The sequence below is a fragment of the Mauremys reevesii genome, linkage group 3 (assembly GCF_016161935.1).
Source record: "Mauremys reevesii isolate NIE-2019 linkage group 3, ASM1616193v1, whole genome shotgun sequence".
In the NCBI taxonomy this organism is placed as follows: Eukaryota; Metazoa; Chordata; order Testudines; family Geoemydidae; genus Mauremys; species Mauremys reevesii.
Genome location: NC_052625.1, coordinates 88865576 through 88879903, shown reverse-complemented (window position 1 = coordinate 88879903; position 14328 = coordinate 88865576). Strand labels below are relative to the sequence as shown.

Genomic DNA, 14328 nt, shown 5'->3' with positions numbered 1-14328 from the left:
AAGAGAATTTTAATATAAACAAAAGTATTATGAAACGATTTTTCATTTTGTATGAAAGCTCTGCATAACTATCTGGATTCTATAGTTACACTATATTTTACATTCCATGTATGATTACAACAGTATTTTCCATATATCTCCTGCATGTGTCTCAGTCTCATGCAGTCTTGAAAGCATAGGTAAAAGAAACATGGTTTAAATTGAGCTTTTGTGCTATGTAACCTGTTTTAGAAACCTACTTCACTGTTTTATAATGGCTTATTTTATTTTGCATGTTCATACTTAAGCACACTGAAAAATGGAAAGCTGTTTGCATTTGAATGATGTGCTTTGGCACTGTGTGATCAGCGCATGTACTAATGATTTCCTTTTATTTTTCTTCTTTCCTACTTTTTCCCCTTTTTTTCCCATTCTTTTCATGTTTTGTACTGCTATCTCCATACTTCCTTCTAAATTTCTTTGCTTACTGTAGCAGCCCTTGCCTTTTCTCTTGCAGCGACAGCCCAGGCTCCAAGGATTATTACTGGGCCTGCGCCTGTTCTCCCCCCAGCTGCCCTGCGTACTCCTACGCCAGCTGGCCCTACCATAATGCCTTTGATCAGACAGATACAGACCGCTGTCATGCCAAACGGAACTCCTCATCCAACTGCTGCAATAGTTCCTCCAGGACCTGAAGCTGGTTTAATTTACACACCCTATGAGTATCCCTATACACTGGCACCAGCGACATCAATTCTTGAGTATCCTATTGAACCTAGTGGCGTATTAGGTAAGTTTCTCTACTAAAATGATTAACTGAATTGTAGATCATTTTCTAAGGCTGCTTTATTGTGTTTTTTACTATTGTATGAGAGTCAGTGGTTCACTGAAACTTTGTTTTTGAAAGAGAGCTCTGACCCTATTTTGTTTCATTTAAATTCTCATAAATTGCCCAGGAAAAAGTGCATTGAATAAGTGCAACTCTAAAATTGTTTTATATAGATTGCTAAATTCATATTTCTTTAAAAGGTCAGTATTTATTTTGGAGCATTTTAATTTTTTGAAAACAATTGTGTTTATTTTAATCAAATCATAATACATTTGTTTTTTTGTAGTGCTATCAAATGAAAACATCTTTTAGACAAGAAGAAAAGTAAATAGAAATTGAAATATAAATACTTTGTACTGTCTCAAATGGAAAACTTGAATGCACTTTCCTAAATTGTAAATTAAATTTACAATAATATTTAAAAGGGATCATTTTTAATTTTGCACAATATTTTGTGGTATCAAACAAATCTTGGAAAAAACTAAAAATATAGTTTCCATTGATAGATCTGATGAATTAATCTAGTGGCAAGAACCTATGAATCTGATTAAGCAGAAAACAAAATAATAGTTTCAGTAAATAAACTTAGTTCTTTTAAGATGTGGCTGGAGAACAGTGCAATTAGAAACATTACTGACACCTTTTTTATAGAGTTGACTGAAATGCCAATCATATCTAGTATTTCAGTCCATTGACTTGCTAGATCAAGGCTAGAATATATCTGCTGTTTATAATCCAGTTAACCAGTCAATATAAAACAAACTGTTTCAGTGCAATTTCTCTCCTCCCTATTCCCTCCAGAATTTGAATAATCTTTACTCTCTGGTTCTTTTACTAAATTGTATATGACCTTGGTGCTGCATGATTTTGTTGACTTATAGGACTTTGATCTTTAAAGTTTGTTCAGCAGCAGTTATTGATTTACACAAATTCTAAAAGTCTCTAATGAACATTGGACATTAAGATTTGAAGTCAATATCTTGTTGAAAGAAATACAAAAAGCCAATGCTCAATTAAGTGAATACTACTAGATGCTCTGTGTATGTGTGTGCGCATGTGTGTTTACATGTTCCTTTTGGCATTGTGGATAGGAAAATATACTTTTTTGTATTTAGTAATTTATTTTCAATTTTAGCACTAGTCATTTTTTAAAACATTTAATTGGTCAAAAGAATGCAGTCAAGAATAGCTTATTGGTATTGCATAGTCTCTGAAATAGCCAAAAAATATTCTAGATAAATTAGTAACAATGTAACTTTATACCTTTTTGGTAATCTTTTTCCTTTTTATTAATAATTTTTCCTGCAATCCTGTGTGTGTTGTTTTTCCACCTCTGAGTCCTCTGTATTGGCACTTACAGGGTCTATTGAGATAGTTTTGCTGTGGTAGGTATCATTGTAGCCACTGGCTGAGTCCAGTACCAAATCTCTCTACCATTTGATGTAGTTGAGCAGTAAAGAAATAATGATGAAATGTGTTACTGCATGGTAATAACTTAATACAATGCAGAGAGTTTTTATGAATTTCAGGCAAGACTTTTATATAAAGAGAGTGGGGAAGGGGAGAATTACTAAAAAATGTATCTGTATCAGAATCCTTCCTGCACAGTCAGTGTTGCTTAGAGCACAAAAAAATAATGTAGATAGAGTAGGGCTATCTAAGAAAATGCCCTTTTGGCGGACAACTGAGAATGAGTTTTCACTAAAGAACTTCAATTATAATACAAAGTAACCTGGGCAATCTAGAATCACTGATTCTAATACGTGCTCTATCATTTGAGCAATGAAATTGAAAGTAATTTGTGCACTGCTGACAGAACTGATAGATTTGAAATGGTTTATTGTTGAGTTTTACCTTGTAACATATTTATGTATATTTTGCCCATTTTTATGGTGAACTATTTAGGTATATTAAAGCAGTTCCCTTAAAATTTACAAATGGGTGGCGGGGGTGGTGATGGTGATGGGAAAGTCGGTATCAGTGTCAAATCTTAGTTGGCGACTAATTTTTAATTCCCTTCCTTTTATCTGTAGGTATGGCTTTCCCAACGAAAGGCTAAGAATTCAAGAACGGTCTTAACTGAACCCTCATCAGATCTGAATTTAACAAATGCTTAGTTTCAGCAGTCTTGAAAAAAAGTAGCCTAGCAGTCAGTGACTTACTTGCACTTTTTTGCACATAGATATAAAATAAAATAGTGCTATTAATTTGGTTTAGTCTCTATTATTACAAAGTAGCTGTAATTTATGAGTGTATAGTAGTATACTGACTGCTAAGTGTTCTATACTGTTTGCTTTACTAATCACCTAATTCATTGCAGTTCATACTTTATTGACTTAAAGTTTAAAACCACATCTGTAGGCATGAAGAATTGCTTTAAAACTTTTTTTAATGGTAGAAACTGGAAGTGGTCTGAAGAGTAGCAAATAATTGTCAGTATTAAAAATGGCATTATTTAAAGTAGTGCTGCTGCAAAAAAGGCACTTCAGTGAATATGTGACTAGTAAAGCTTAAATGTTCTTGGATCTAATAGATTTCATGAAATACTGTAATGTTGGGATTGAAAATGAGTGGATTAAACAGGTTAAGGCCAGGATGTTTGAAATAAATGCAATATTAATCTGCACAGATATACTTCATATATTAAAGTTAAGATTTGAAACTACTGTGCCTTAACTTGTTGCTTTCTTAAAATGAATTTTGTAGTAAATGATCACTTAAATCCATTTTGCTAAACCTGCTGTTAATGTTTATCTTTGAATGTTTTCTAACTTTGTCTTGGTAATTGCAATTTAACTAGGTGCGGTGGCTACTAAAGTTCGAAGGCACGATATGCGTGTCCATCCTTACCAAAGGATTGTGACCGCAGACCGAGGTTAGTTTAGTTCTGCAGTTCTTTTTTATAAGAAATGCTTTGAGTGTACATGAAATTTGCAACACCACAGCTGGTTAACCAAATACCATATTTTGACCTGTTCATTAATATTTTTTTCTCAAAAATCTAAATAGTCACTATTTTAGAGCTTTGGAAACGCTCACAATTTTAAAGACATTGTATAAACTACTTTAGCTTTCCCATCTATTAAAATATATAAATCATGTGATATGTTTAAAATGCTATAACTGATTTCCTTTATAAGAACTATATAGGATTCAGCTTCATCAGAGTTTAGTGCTACATTAATTGGTTTTCCCTTCAAACTTGCTCTTTTAATTGGTGTGGAAATATCAGATTGGTGTTGCAAAAATAAAATGAATGGGTGGGTGCTTAATGAGAAAGAAGTAAAGGAATAAATGCCTCCTGTCTGGAGAAAACTGAAGATTTAGATTCCTTTTTTCTAATAAACTGTTTGAGACACTGTACTGTATAACTCTAAAGAAGATTCATGTTCTCAGATATCTAACTTAATTCAACAAAATAAGGACTGTGAAGATAATACTTCAAAAGTTTGTTGGGTTTGAGTCAGTGAAGTCAGTATTCTTTTATGTTCTTTTGCCAAAATGGATTTCTTGGTATTTGTCATTTGCTGCTAAAATACATTGTCTGAAGAAGAAGCAACTTTTGAAGTCCTGTTGGTGAGATGACATCCAGTGTTTGGACATCTCTCTTAACTAACCAATGAATGGAAAATAAATCTTCATTTTTCTCCTGTTCATCAAATGTAACTTACCATCTGTGTATGCCCTTGGACCCTTGAATGAATTACTTAAGCTTATTAAGAAAAGTGATGTTTTCGGTTTATTGACATTCACTGACTAGGAAGCAGTGCAGGTTGAGCGCTGGAACACCCAACCTCTTATCCCAGATCTGCCAGTGACTCCTTGTGCGAGTCACTTAACCTTTCTGTGTATGTTTTCCCATCTATAAATTAAGGATGATGATACTTCCTTACCTCCTGGGGTGTTGTGGGGATTAATGTATGTTCAATGCTTTTGAAATGCAAAGTGTTTTGAAATTGCTGAGTAGTATTATTCTAAGGACCTATTCTCAGCAAAATAGGATATCCACAGGTTCCTTGATTTGATGTACTTAAAGCCAAATTCAGGTGACAGGCATGTCTACTCCTAATATAGAATTTAGCCTACACTCCACCTCTCTCCTTCTGTTGATTTGTTAACAGACCATGGACACAATACCAGAGAGAGGGGCTCTCTAAGATATTTATTATATTTTATGTAGCGCCTTTACCTTTTTAATGCTTTATAAAAGGCACAAGCTGATATATAAAATCTGTACAGTTACCTGAATAATTTCTTTTCCCCTTGTATCCCATCACAGTGGTTACAGTCTGCTGGGTTGTTCTTATTCTTTGTTGAAAGATGGGCAGCAGGGCATTTCTATACAAGGCCCATGTCTCTAGAATCTGCTCCTATTGATGGTCTCTCAGAGCCCAGATTTGGTGTCCTTCATGCCACAGTTGAAAAGCTTATTTGTTTAGGCAGATATTTCCCTGGAACAGCTGGTGACCAAATCATTGTAGCAGGGCATGGAGGTTTTTTTAATCTGTTGGTTACTTTATTTGAATAGACCAATGTAGTATTTACTAATTTTGTTGTTTTTAATTCGTGTCAGCTGTTCAGCTGCCTTGGCAATGGTTGCAACTATAAATCATTGAACTGAAAATAATAAATATTGGAATCATCTCACCTTCTACTGAAACACAGCCACTTCTTTGATGGTAAATTGTCCATATGTGTAGCTCTTCAAAGTTAATTTGTATGTTTTTAAAAAAGAATACAGAGAGCTATTCTCTCAGGAGACTATACATGGTTCTGTGACCTGTATATTTTTTACATTAAAACGATGCTGATAATTTCTGATGAATAGAGTTCCAACTTACCTGTAGCAACTTACATTACAAACAACAGGTTGCACAGATATTTTTAAAGACTGTAATTCATTTTATTACAAATTTTAAAAAGCAGACTATCAGTGCACACTCTTTGGAGATTTAGAAGAGGGGTATGATTTGGAAACCATACCTTTTGGCATACTACAAACATTTTACATAGAGGAGCTTAATGTGAGTTTTAAAAATTTGCTGTAAAATTAAAATACCAAAAATTGATCAACACTTGCCATGTGCACCTTCTGTGCAATTCATGACACACATTTTGATTAATTTGCCATTATTGGTATTTAAAAGCAATGTCAGCAAACCGAAATACTAATTTTTCCAACATGAAAGCATTTTAAACACTTGTTAAATATCACTAAAATAAGTATGCATTCATTGGGTCTAAGATCACAAAAAAACTTTTAAACTGGTTCTCATATTATATAGTACTACTGTATTCACTCTTTGAGTATGTTTTTGTTTTTTTGCATAGTTTTTTAGATATAAGCACTGCATTTAAAACAAGAGCCCCCAAACATGTAAATGTGTTATTCTTATAACCAAGCATTTAGAATTGGTGAAGGGTTGACAAGTATAGTTCATTTCTACTAAGAATAAGATCCCGCTCTATAAATAATCCAAAACTGAATTTGATTCATATAATAGAGAGACTGACTGATTTAATTGTAATAAACTGTAAATGGTGTTGCACAGTTGACAAACCTGTGTGTGCTGTAGAAGGCCAGGGACTTGGCAGAGGATGTATCACAGGTGTTCTGGTATCTTAAAAAGGTAGCTTACTTTGATTATATACTCCACAAGAAATGCTAATGCTGATAATTTTTCTGAATGTTTTTATCAAAACCAATTGTCACATAATTTATATATAAAATTTTAATACCGTTTTAATCAAAATTGCAATCAGTATCAAAAATGCTTTAAGATTCTGTGTTTTTCGTATACCTGTAAAGTGGTGAGATTGTGCCACATTAAATATTTATATTTTTGTTTTGCTTATATTTGCAACAGCAGTTTTAATTTAAACAAAATCCCACTTAGCAGAATTTTGAAGAAATTCAGGGAACATGTGGTCTCATTTAAGTTACAGTAGTAATTTTTTAGTGTTTATAAACTGTATCCTAAATGATAGGCCATAGAAACCATTTTTATTATGTTGAAGGTAAATCAACCCATGATATAGATCATTAAAAATATGCTATCTGTGAACATTACACCTACTGGATTTCATTTTATGAAATGGCACAAATCTGACTTTGCACTGAATACCTTTCTCACTTTCATCTCCTCTGCCTTAGTCAGAATGGCAACAGTACAAAAACTCTATCAAACCTCAGAATTTATTAGATATGATTAAGCTGTTGAACAAGTCTTAAAAATTGTACTACTGTTAAGTGGACCAAGTTTGGTGAAGGAGAATGTGAGAGAGAATGATTAAAGAAGGATCAGCTCAAGAACATTGGGAATGATAACTTTCCACTTGAGAACTTTTTTATGTTTTACTGTAATTTTTTTTGTTTTTGTTCGTGTTTTTTGTTTGTTTTTTTTGCAAAAGAAAATAGTATTTACAGGTGGCTTCTTTTAAAATATAAAAATATAAAGCAGGAATGTATATGAAATGTCAGATTTTATTGTATTTGCAGAGTATTAGCTTTGAAAATGAATAAAGAAAGCTGTCTGTAGTTTTAAAATGCCTTATTAGTATCGATTAGATACTTTCTCTATTTTTTGATGTACTTAGAGCTTTTGAAGTATAGAATTTAAAATGGCAAGACTTTTACAGTGTTTACATGCAAGTGCATTTTAAAAGTGTCCTATGTGTAAAATAGTATTTTCAACAGGAAAATGCTGGCTAAAGTAATAGGCTTAGCCTTTACCTGGTTTCCATGATGATGCCTACACTGCTAGACTACAGTTTAGTATTGCTTTGTATCATGAGGCCAAGAAATTCCATGTTGTTTGTAAATAGAATAATTGAAAAGCAATAAAAATTTTATTGAACAAAAGAAACCTTGTTTGGCCCATAGTTTATGTTAAACCAAATTGTTTATGAAAATTCAGGTTCCTTAGATTCATTTCTTTTAACAAACAGTTATTAATAATCACATCCATCATTAATAGTTGCATTAATGCTTGCACCTGGGAAAATACTAATGCTTAATAGCAGTCAGATACTGATTCTTTGCGCTGACTGTTTCAAAATTCTTTTACCAAGTTCCAAAAACTGTTCATTGTTTTTGTTTTCCAGTTTCCTTCATCGACTGCTACTAACCATTAGTTGTTAGTTGTATTTTATTTCTATTTTTTCCTGTTAACCAGTTTTGTGGGAGTGGGCTTCTCCTTCACATGTTCAAATCATGATACAAGGCTGTCATGATTTTATTGCATTCTGTAGATGGTGTCAATCAGTGCGTCAGAATTAAACATGCTTGTTTTTTTATTAGTTGTGATTAGTTTTCATGTTGTCATTAAGCCGTCACTAGCTGAAACTAATCTCTTCTCTATCTTTTCTTTCTCTTTTTTGTTTTTTTATTTTTGTTTTTTGTTTTGTTTTTGTTTCTAACCACCCAGCCGCCACCGGCAACTAACCTATGACCTTCTGACCTCTGAACTCTTCACCCAATGATGACCTGACCATGCCTGCCTGCTGATCAGTTAACTGGTAATCGCCTTTGCTTGCCTGTCTTCAGTGCAGCGAGCTGAGGCACTTGTCCGTTCGTCTTACCATCTAACAAAAAAGACAAAGAAATTATTGTCCTCCAACTCAGCTTTTTTTTCCTGTTTGGGTGAAAGTGGTTCTAGAACCTGCACTGAATAGTAGTAAAGCAATAAGGTCCAATTCATCCCTCAGCACTGATCATCCTTTAGTGTCCCACCCTAAACGAACGGTAAGAAAGCCTCACTTAAGTGATGGAGACAGATGTCCCTTAACTACCCGATGACAGAGGCAGTTACTGTGAGCGACTTCTAGGAACCTTTTTCTTCTCATAATGAAGTCAAAGCTCTCTTTGAATGTACTGTGTGATGATGCATCATGCATGAACCTTTGGTCAGGGATGTCATTGGTGAAGGGATTCCAAAAAGTATTCAAAATTTGACTTGCTGTTTAGTCACTACCAGTGCCCTCAAAGGGCAAAAGTTGCAGCCTTTTTTCTATTGCCTGCCAAATTGGATGTTTTAAAAGAACGTGTGCCATGAAATATAGATTTCAGTGAATTTTCAGAACTATGTTAATGCAAAGAACAAAACAGCAACACTATGAAAGCAAAATCTGAGTTATAATTACTTTAACCATATTTAAACTTTCTTAAAAGATTATATGAGAACAAGGTACATGCATTATGTGTCACATTACTGGGCAAACTGTTCAAATATTTTTTTTAAACCTCCCTGTATAGAAAAATTTCATTAAGGATGTAAAAGCCATGCTTGCCTATTTGCTGTATACATGTAATGAAATTGTAGATAAAGTGTAGTGCATTGAAACAAAATGAACAAAAAAGTAGATACTTTTACTATACAAGGGTGCTGGTGCAGAAAAAATATATTTTTGGAAATGTAGCATTTTATACTTTCAAGTGTTATAAAAAAAAGAAAAAAAGAACAAAGGAACAACCCTTTATTTCATTAAATGATTTTTTCTGGTGGTTGTCAAGAAACAAAAGACCAAAAGAGCCTTTTTGTCTTTCTTTTTTATTTTTTAAGTATTGGAATAAGTCTAAAGAAAAGGAAGTGCCTTATTTTCTTCATGGTCATTTAGTCAAATGTCTCATATAATCAGCTCCTCCCTCAGACAACAAGTTAATGCATGCCACTTAGTCGCCCAGAATGTGAAAAGAAGCTGGGAAAGGAAGACAAATGAGTTGACCATTTGAAATACCTGATTTTTGCCATAGTAGCATGATGCAACTTTGCCAAATTTTATAATGTGAAACGTTTGATAATTTTTCTATCAAATGCTGGCCCCCATTAGTCTTGCAACATTTTCACCATCTCAAACCATAGTTAACACATTTTGTTTTATGTACTTGCTCAATCTAAACCAAAGGGTTCTGACTCATTCTAAATCAGAGCATTAGCTGACAAATGTTTATAGGGCAGCAAATGCTCCATTTTGTTCAGGGGATGGTGTGGAGTTGTCTTGATTTGAAATATTGACAAGTATAGCAGACCTTGTACTTGTCCACAGAATGAAGTTTGGTGAATAATGAAATTGAACATGTTTAAGTAATTTTAAGTCTGACCTAAGCATGTCCCAGTATTTTGTAAGCAGCTCCCATAGTGTCAAATAGTGTATAAGATATTCATTTCTCATCAGCCCCTGCTTGATTAATATTGATTGTTTGTTGCTTTTTATTCAAAAGAAAAGCAGGAAAGACTCATTAACTAACTATTTAAAAATTCATCTATAGTTCAGTATTATCTTTTAGCACCACATGAAATTCATGCAGCTAGACCAGCATAACAGCTGAGAAGCTTTTTTGAATAGTGTTGAATTCTGAAAATATTGAGCAAGTATCAGTTTGCTAATGGCTCAGTATTAGACTTGGCAAATATCAGGTGATCATTTATTTCCCCTGTTGTCAACTTATTCTCCTCCTGCATACCTTCATAGCTTCCAAATCAAAGGTCAATAGTAAGCTAAGAAAGAGGATTTACAGTTTAAGCACCTGTATGGTGACCTCATCTAACATCTTGTCTCACCTGGAAACAATTATCAGTTTATTTACTATGCAATAGACATTCATCCTTTTGTATTCAGCTAGCTTTTGTTTATCGTGCCACCAGCTTTGTCTTCCTGTTACACGTACAGTTGTTTTGACTTAATTTACAGTATATATGCTGTGCCATTTTGATTTTTGTTTGTTTGGTTGAATAAACCTGCGACACTCAAACATTTGAGAAGAGATTTGCTAAAACAATACCAGTATTTGATCCAGATTCATCTCAACTATGATAAACCTGGACATTGTTTGTGACATGTAATAGTAATGTTTGCTCTGAATGAACAAACGTTTGAAAACATAGTTGACAAAATTTTGGATCAACTTAAAAAAAAAAGCATGACTTTTGAAATCTCTGAATGCCTTGGTTCTCAGTATTATCATTCTTTATTGAATTTTTCTTTATTAAAATATGTAGTTTTAAGACTTCTTTCTGACAGTATTATGTAATTTTTTTAGAGTGGGTAGATGGGAGTGTCGCTTGTATGTAACAGTACAGATGACATGTATTTGTCTATTCTTTATTATCTTAGTAGTTTCATGCTGTGTATGTATCATAACCAACCTATTGCCTATGAGAAACATGTAAGATAATGTATTTACAGCCATTGTTACAAGTTTATAATGTATTTTTCTATCTTGTTTTATATGTATGTTATATAAAACATTCAATTTTTTTCCTGATTGAGAAAAAAAGGATACAAAAATGCAAAACCCACAATTTTGATAACTGAAAATTGCCAATTGTTTTGCAGTACTTTATTATATTGGGAGTGTTGTCTTTCTTGGGCTTTTAGTTAGCTACTGGATGAATACATTAGACATATTTGGGTTTTAGTTGGGTTTTTACATAGCTTGCATTTTAATTCTTTGGTTCTTTGCTGTTTCTATTAACCCATAGCATTATTTTAATAAATGTTATAATACCAACCTACTAACTCTGGACTATGTCTGTTTATTAACCATTACATGTTTAATTAAAATAAACAAACAAAGACGGAAGAATGTAAAGTCTTGAGTTACTGGACTAACCCTGAAGAACGTGACCACAGATAACACATGACTTGTATTTATGTTGTTTGTCGGCTGAGATTCTGCACACTACTATTAAATTGGCTTTTGGTCATTCTGGCCTTTACCTTGGGGGTAGGTGGAGTAGAGATGGAAACAAAGTAGCATAATTTGAAGCATTTTTCTTGTAGTCTTGCCACTTGCCTTTCAGCATCTGCATTACTAATTCCACACGTTACTTTTTCTTTCTCTAAAATAATCACTGTCAGCTCACAGCAAAAGAGCAAAGATGCCAGTATATTGGTAAATCATGTGATGGTGTACCCAGAGAAACCAGTTTGATTCTTTGTTGAACCATATTGATGTCACAGTAAATCTCATTGAAATTTGCCATTCTTTATTTAAAGCACACGATTCAGTGTCACATCTTGTGACTCTCTTGTATTTTGTATAAGCACACATTACTTCTGGACTATATTTTTTTGTGTATCTGAAGCAAAGAACTGGCTTTTTTTCTAGGACGTCACAAAGATTTTCCTGCAGATTGCTTTATTTCCTACTTGGCATACTATTTATGTAATTTTTTTGTACGTCTGTAGTCTGTCATTATCACCTAGCTCAGGGGAGTACAACTTCTTAAAAGCCAAAGATCAAGCTGGATCATTTCCTGATGACTACAGAAAGTACAAAATACTAAACCTGTTGCACTATATTACTGAGAAATAGCCATTTCAAATACCAGGGCTCATTACCTGTGATCTCTGTACCTGTGGATAATCATAGCAACACGAATGCAGGAAATGTAAGTGGTGAAAACACAGTAGTAAATAAGTTTTTGTTTTTGAGCTTCTATGCAAATGACTTCTACAGAGAAACTTCGTATTTAAAATTTTCTACTATTTGAAGTTTTGTTTGTAGTCTGGTTAGGCTTCCAAGATTTGTGCTTAAATGTACAATAATTACCAGGTATTGTCTTGGGAGACTCTTGATGCACATCACTTATTTCCCTGATATTGACAGTTTACTTTTCTGTGAACTAGCAATCTGCTTGCCTAGGAATAAAAATTCAGATGAGAAATCAGCATCTGTTCAAAACTGGGTTTTTTCCATTTGTTGTCATAAGTTTTAATTTACAGATCTCAGAATCCTTGTAATAGTTTTTATTTTAAAAAGTGGAAAGTTCTCCCAATTTTTTTAAGTTAATTTTAATTTTATGTAGAAAAATTGGGCCTAGCACTAATTAATACGTAGTTTGTGCATTAATTTGTTAGGCATGTTGATGTACAACTAGATATTTTTAATACCCATTTAAACATCTAGTTTAATTTACAGAACTGTACAGATGCAACTGTAAAATAGAGAAAATTGATGCATCTAGAACAGGTTACACGTGTACAAAAAAAAGTACTTTTGGGGGCCATTCATTGCTTATACTCTGAATGCATTGCTATCCAAAAATTCAATGAAACAGTGTAAAAAGAAAATAACTCATAGTGGATAAAATCAGAACCTTATGATTCCAGTAATGTGACATCACAACTATGAATTTAGAGTTATATAGAAAATGCTCAAAATGTTTGAGGCAGGACAAGTGTTTAAACTTTGAAATGTCTACAAATTTGATTAAAACTTCCAGGGTGGGACTAGACATTGTTACAGTTTTTGGATAGCAAAATATCTTTGTTCCAGGGGCAATTAGTTGGATGCTTACGATACAACTTTATGATCTTCATTATCTTTTATTATCCATGAACTACTGTCATAGTTTGCCCACAGTGGGCATTTTCATCTCATTGTCAATTATACATAGTAATGAACATTTGCCCAGAAGAGAACTGGGTGGTTGTTTTTTTTAAACTGAAGGAAAACAATTAGCCTTAAAAGCAAAATAACTCTTTTTACACAAATTAATGTTACTATTGAACATAAGTGCAGGTCTCCATAGCTATCTCCATAGCTAAGTGCTTAACTAAAAATCTTGTCAACTATAAAAAGGCAACAATTTAAGATGAATTTCTGGCGCTTGAGCTTGAAAACTTCAGTGTTGCTCTATTGTTAAAATTTTTTGTGTTTTTAATTCTGGAGGGGAAAATGGCTTTCAGATTTTATAAAAAGCATGTATTCAAGAAAACCTACAGCACTGCAATTCCTTCCAGTAAAATGGAGTCAATTTAAATAAGTATGTTTTATTTCATTTAATTTAATTTTTTATGTAAATGTAAACAGAAGTACAACAAAACACTTTTAAATAAATACTGGATGAAGCAATATATTTTTCAAAAACAACACTTCAGAAAATCAGCCTCTTGGAGAATAATCTTACTGTGCATCAAACCAAAATATGTTTCATAGAGAGTCCCCAAAGCCTGACTTTAAGTTTTTTGTGCAGATATTTAATCAGTTTTAGATTACTAATCAGTATTTACTAATATACTATTTGAACAGATCTTTTAACAAGTTTGTGTAAAAATCCACTGATACATAATATAGCAAGCTAAAATTGCTTTGTTTCCAAATCACACCCTTTAAATCTATGGGGACCACTGAAAAGTTTTCTGCACTGCAAAATGCTGTAGGAAAATCACATTAAAGTATGTTGCTACCCAATAAAAAAAGAATGCAGAAAAATATAACTATGAAACTTTCTTATGTATCTGGATAATTAAACGGGCACTCTAAATGGCACATTACACAATAAAGTCCTTGTAATGCTTTTTACAAACATTCCTAAAGTGCAAGTGTGTAATTGTACTTGGAATGCCTAGTTTATTTTTAATAGATCTTTGATATAGAGATACATTTTGTGAAATAATACATTAATTGTATACTGTTTTTTCAACTAAGCATGAGAACCGTTACACTGACGTGGTAATCAATGTTGAATCAAACTGGTTAACTAAAACACATTAGTCTCCTTCCTATGTGCCTG

At 33.0% G+C, this 14328-nt stretch overlaps 1 protein-coding gene across 10 annotated transcripts in view; it reads left to right on the top strand.

Moving 5' to 3' along the window:
• QKI (QKI, KH domain containing RNA binding) overlaps positions 1-13883 on the top strand; it is a 332499-nt gene extending 318616 nt beyond the window's left edge. For 2 of the 10 annotated variants that reach the window (XM_039531810.1, XM_039531808.1), the window contains 4 exons: positions 497-769; positions 3609-3683; positions 5382-5487; positions 8236-13883. In XM_039531810.1, the coding sequence (XP_039387744.1) occupies positions 497-769; positions 3609-3683; positions 5382-5416 (383 nt within the window). In that variant the 3' untranslated portion in view covers positions 5417-5487; positions 8236-13883. Of the gene's footprint in view, positions 1-472; positions 770-2841; positions 3684-5381; positions 5488-8235 lie in introns of those variants that run through there. The other 8 variants (XM_039531809.1, XM_039531805.1, XM_039531813.1 and 5 more) reach the window with 6 other exon arrangements.
• The last annotated feature ends 445 nt before the right edge of the window (positions 13884-14328 follow it).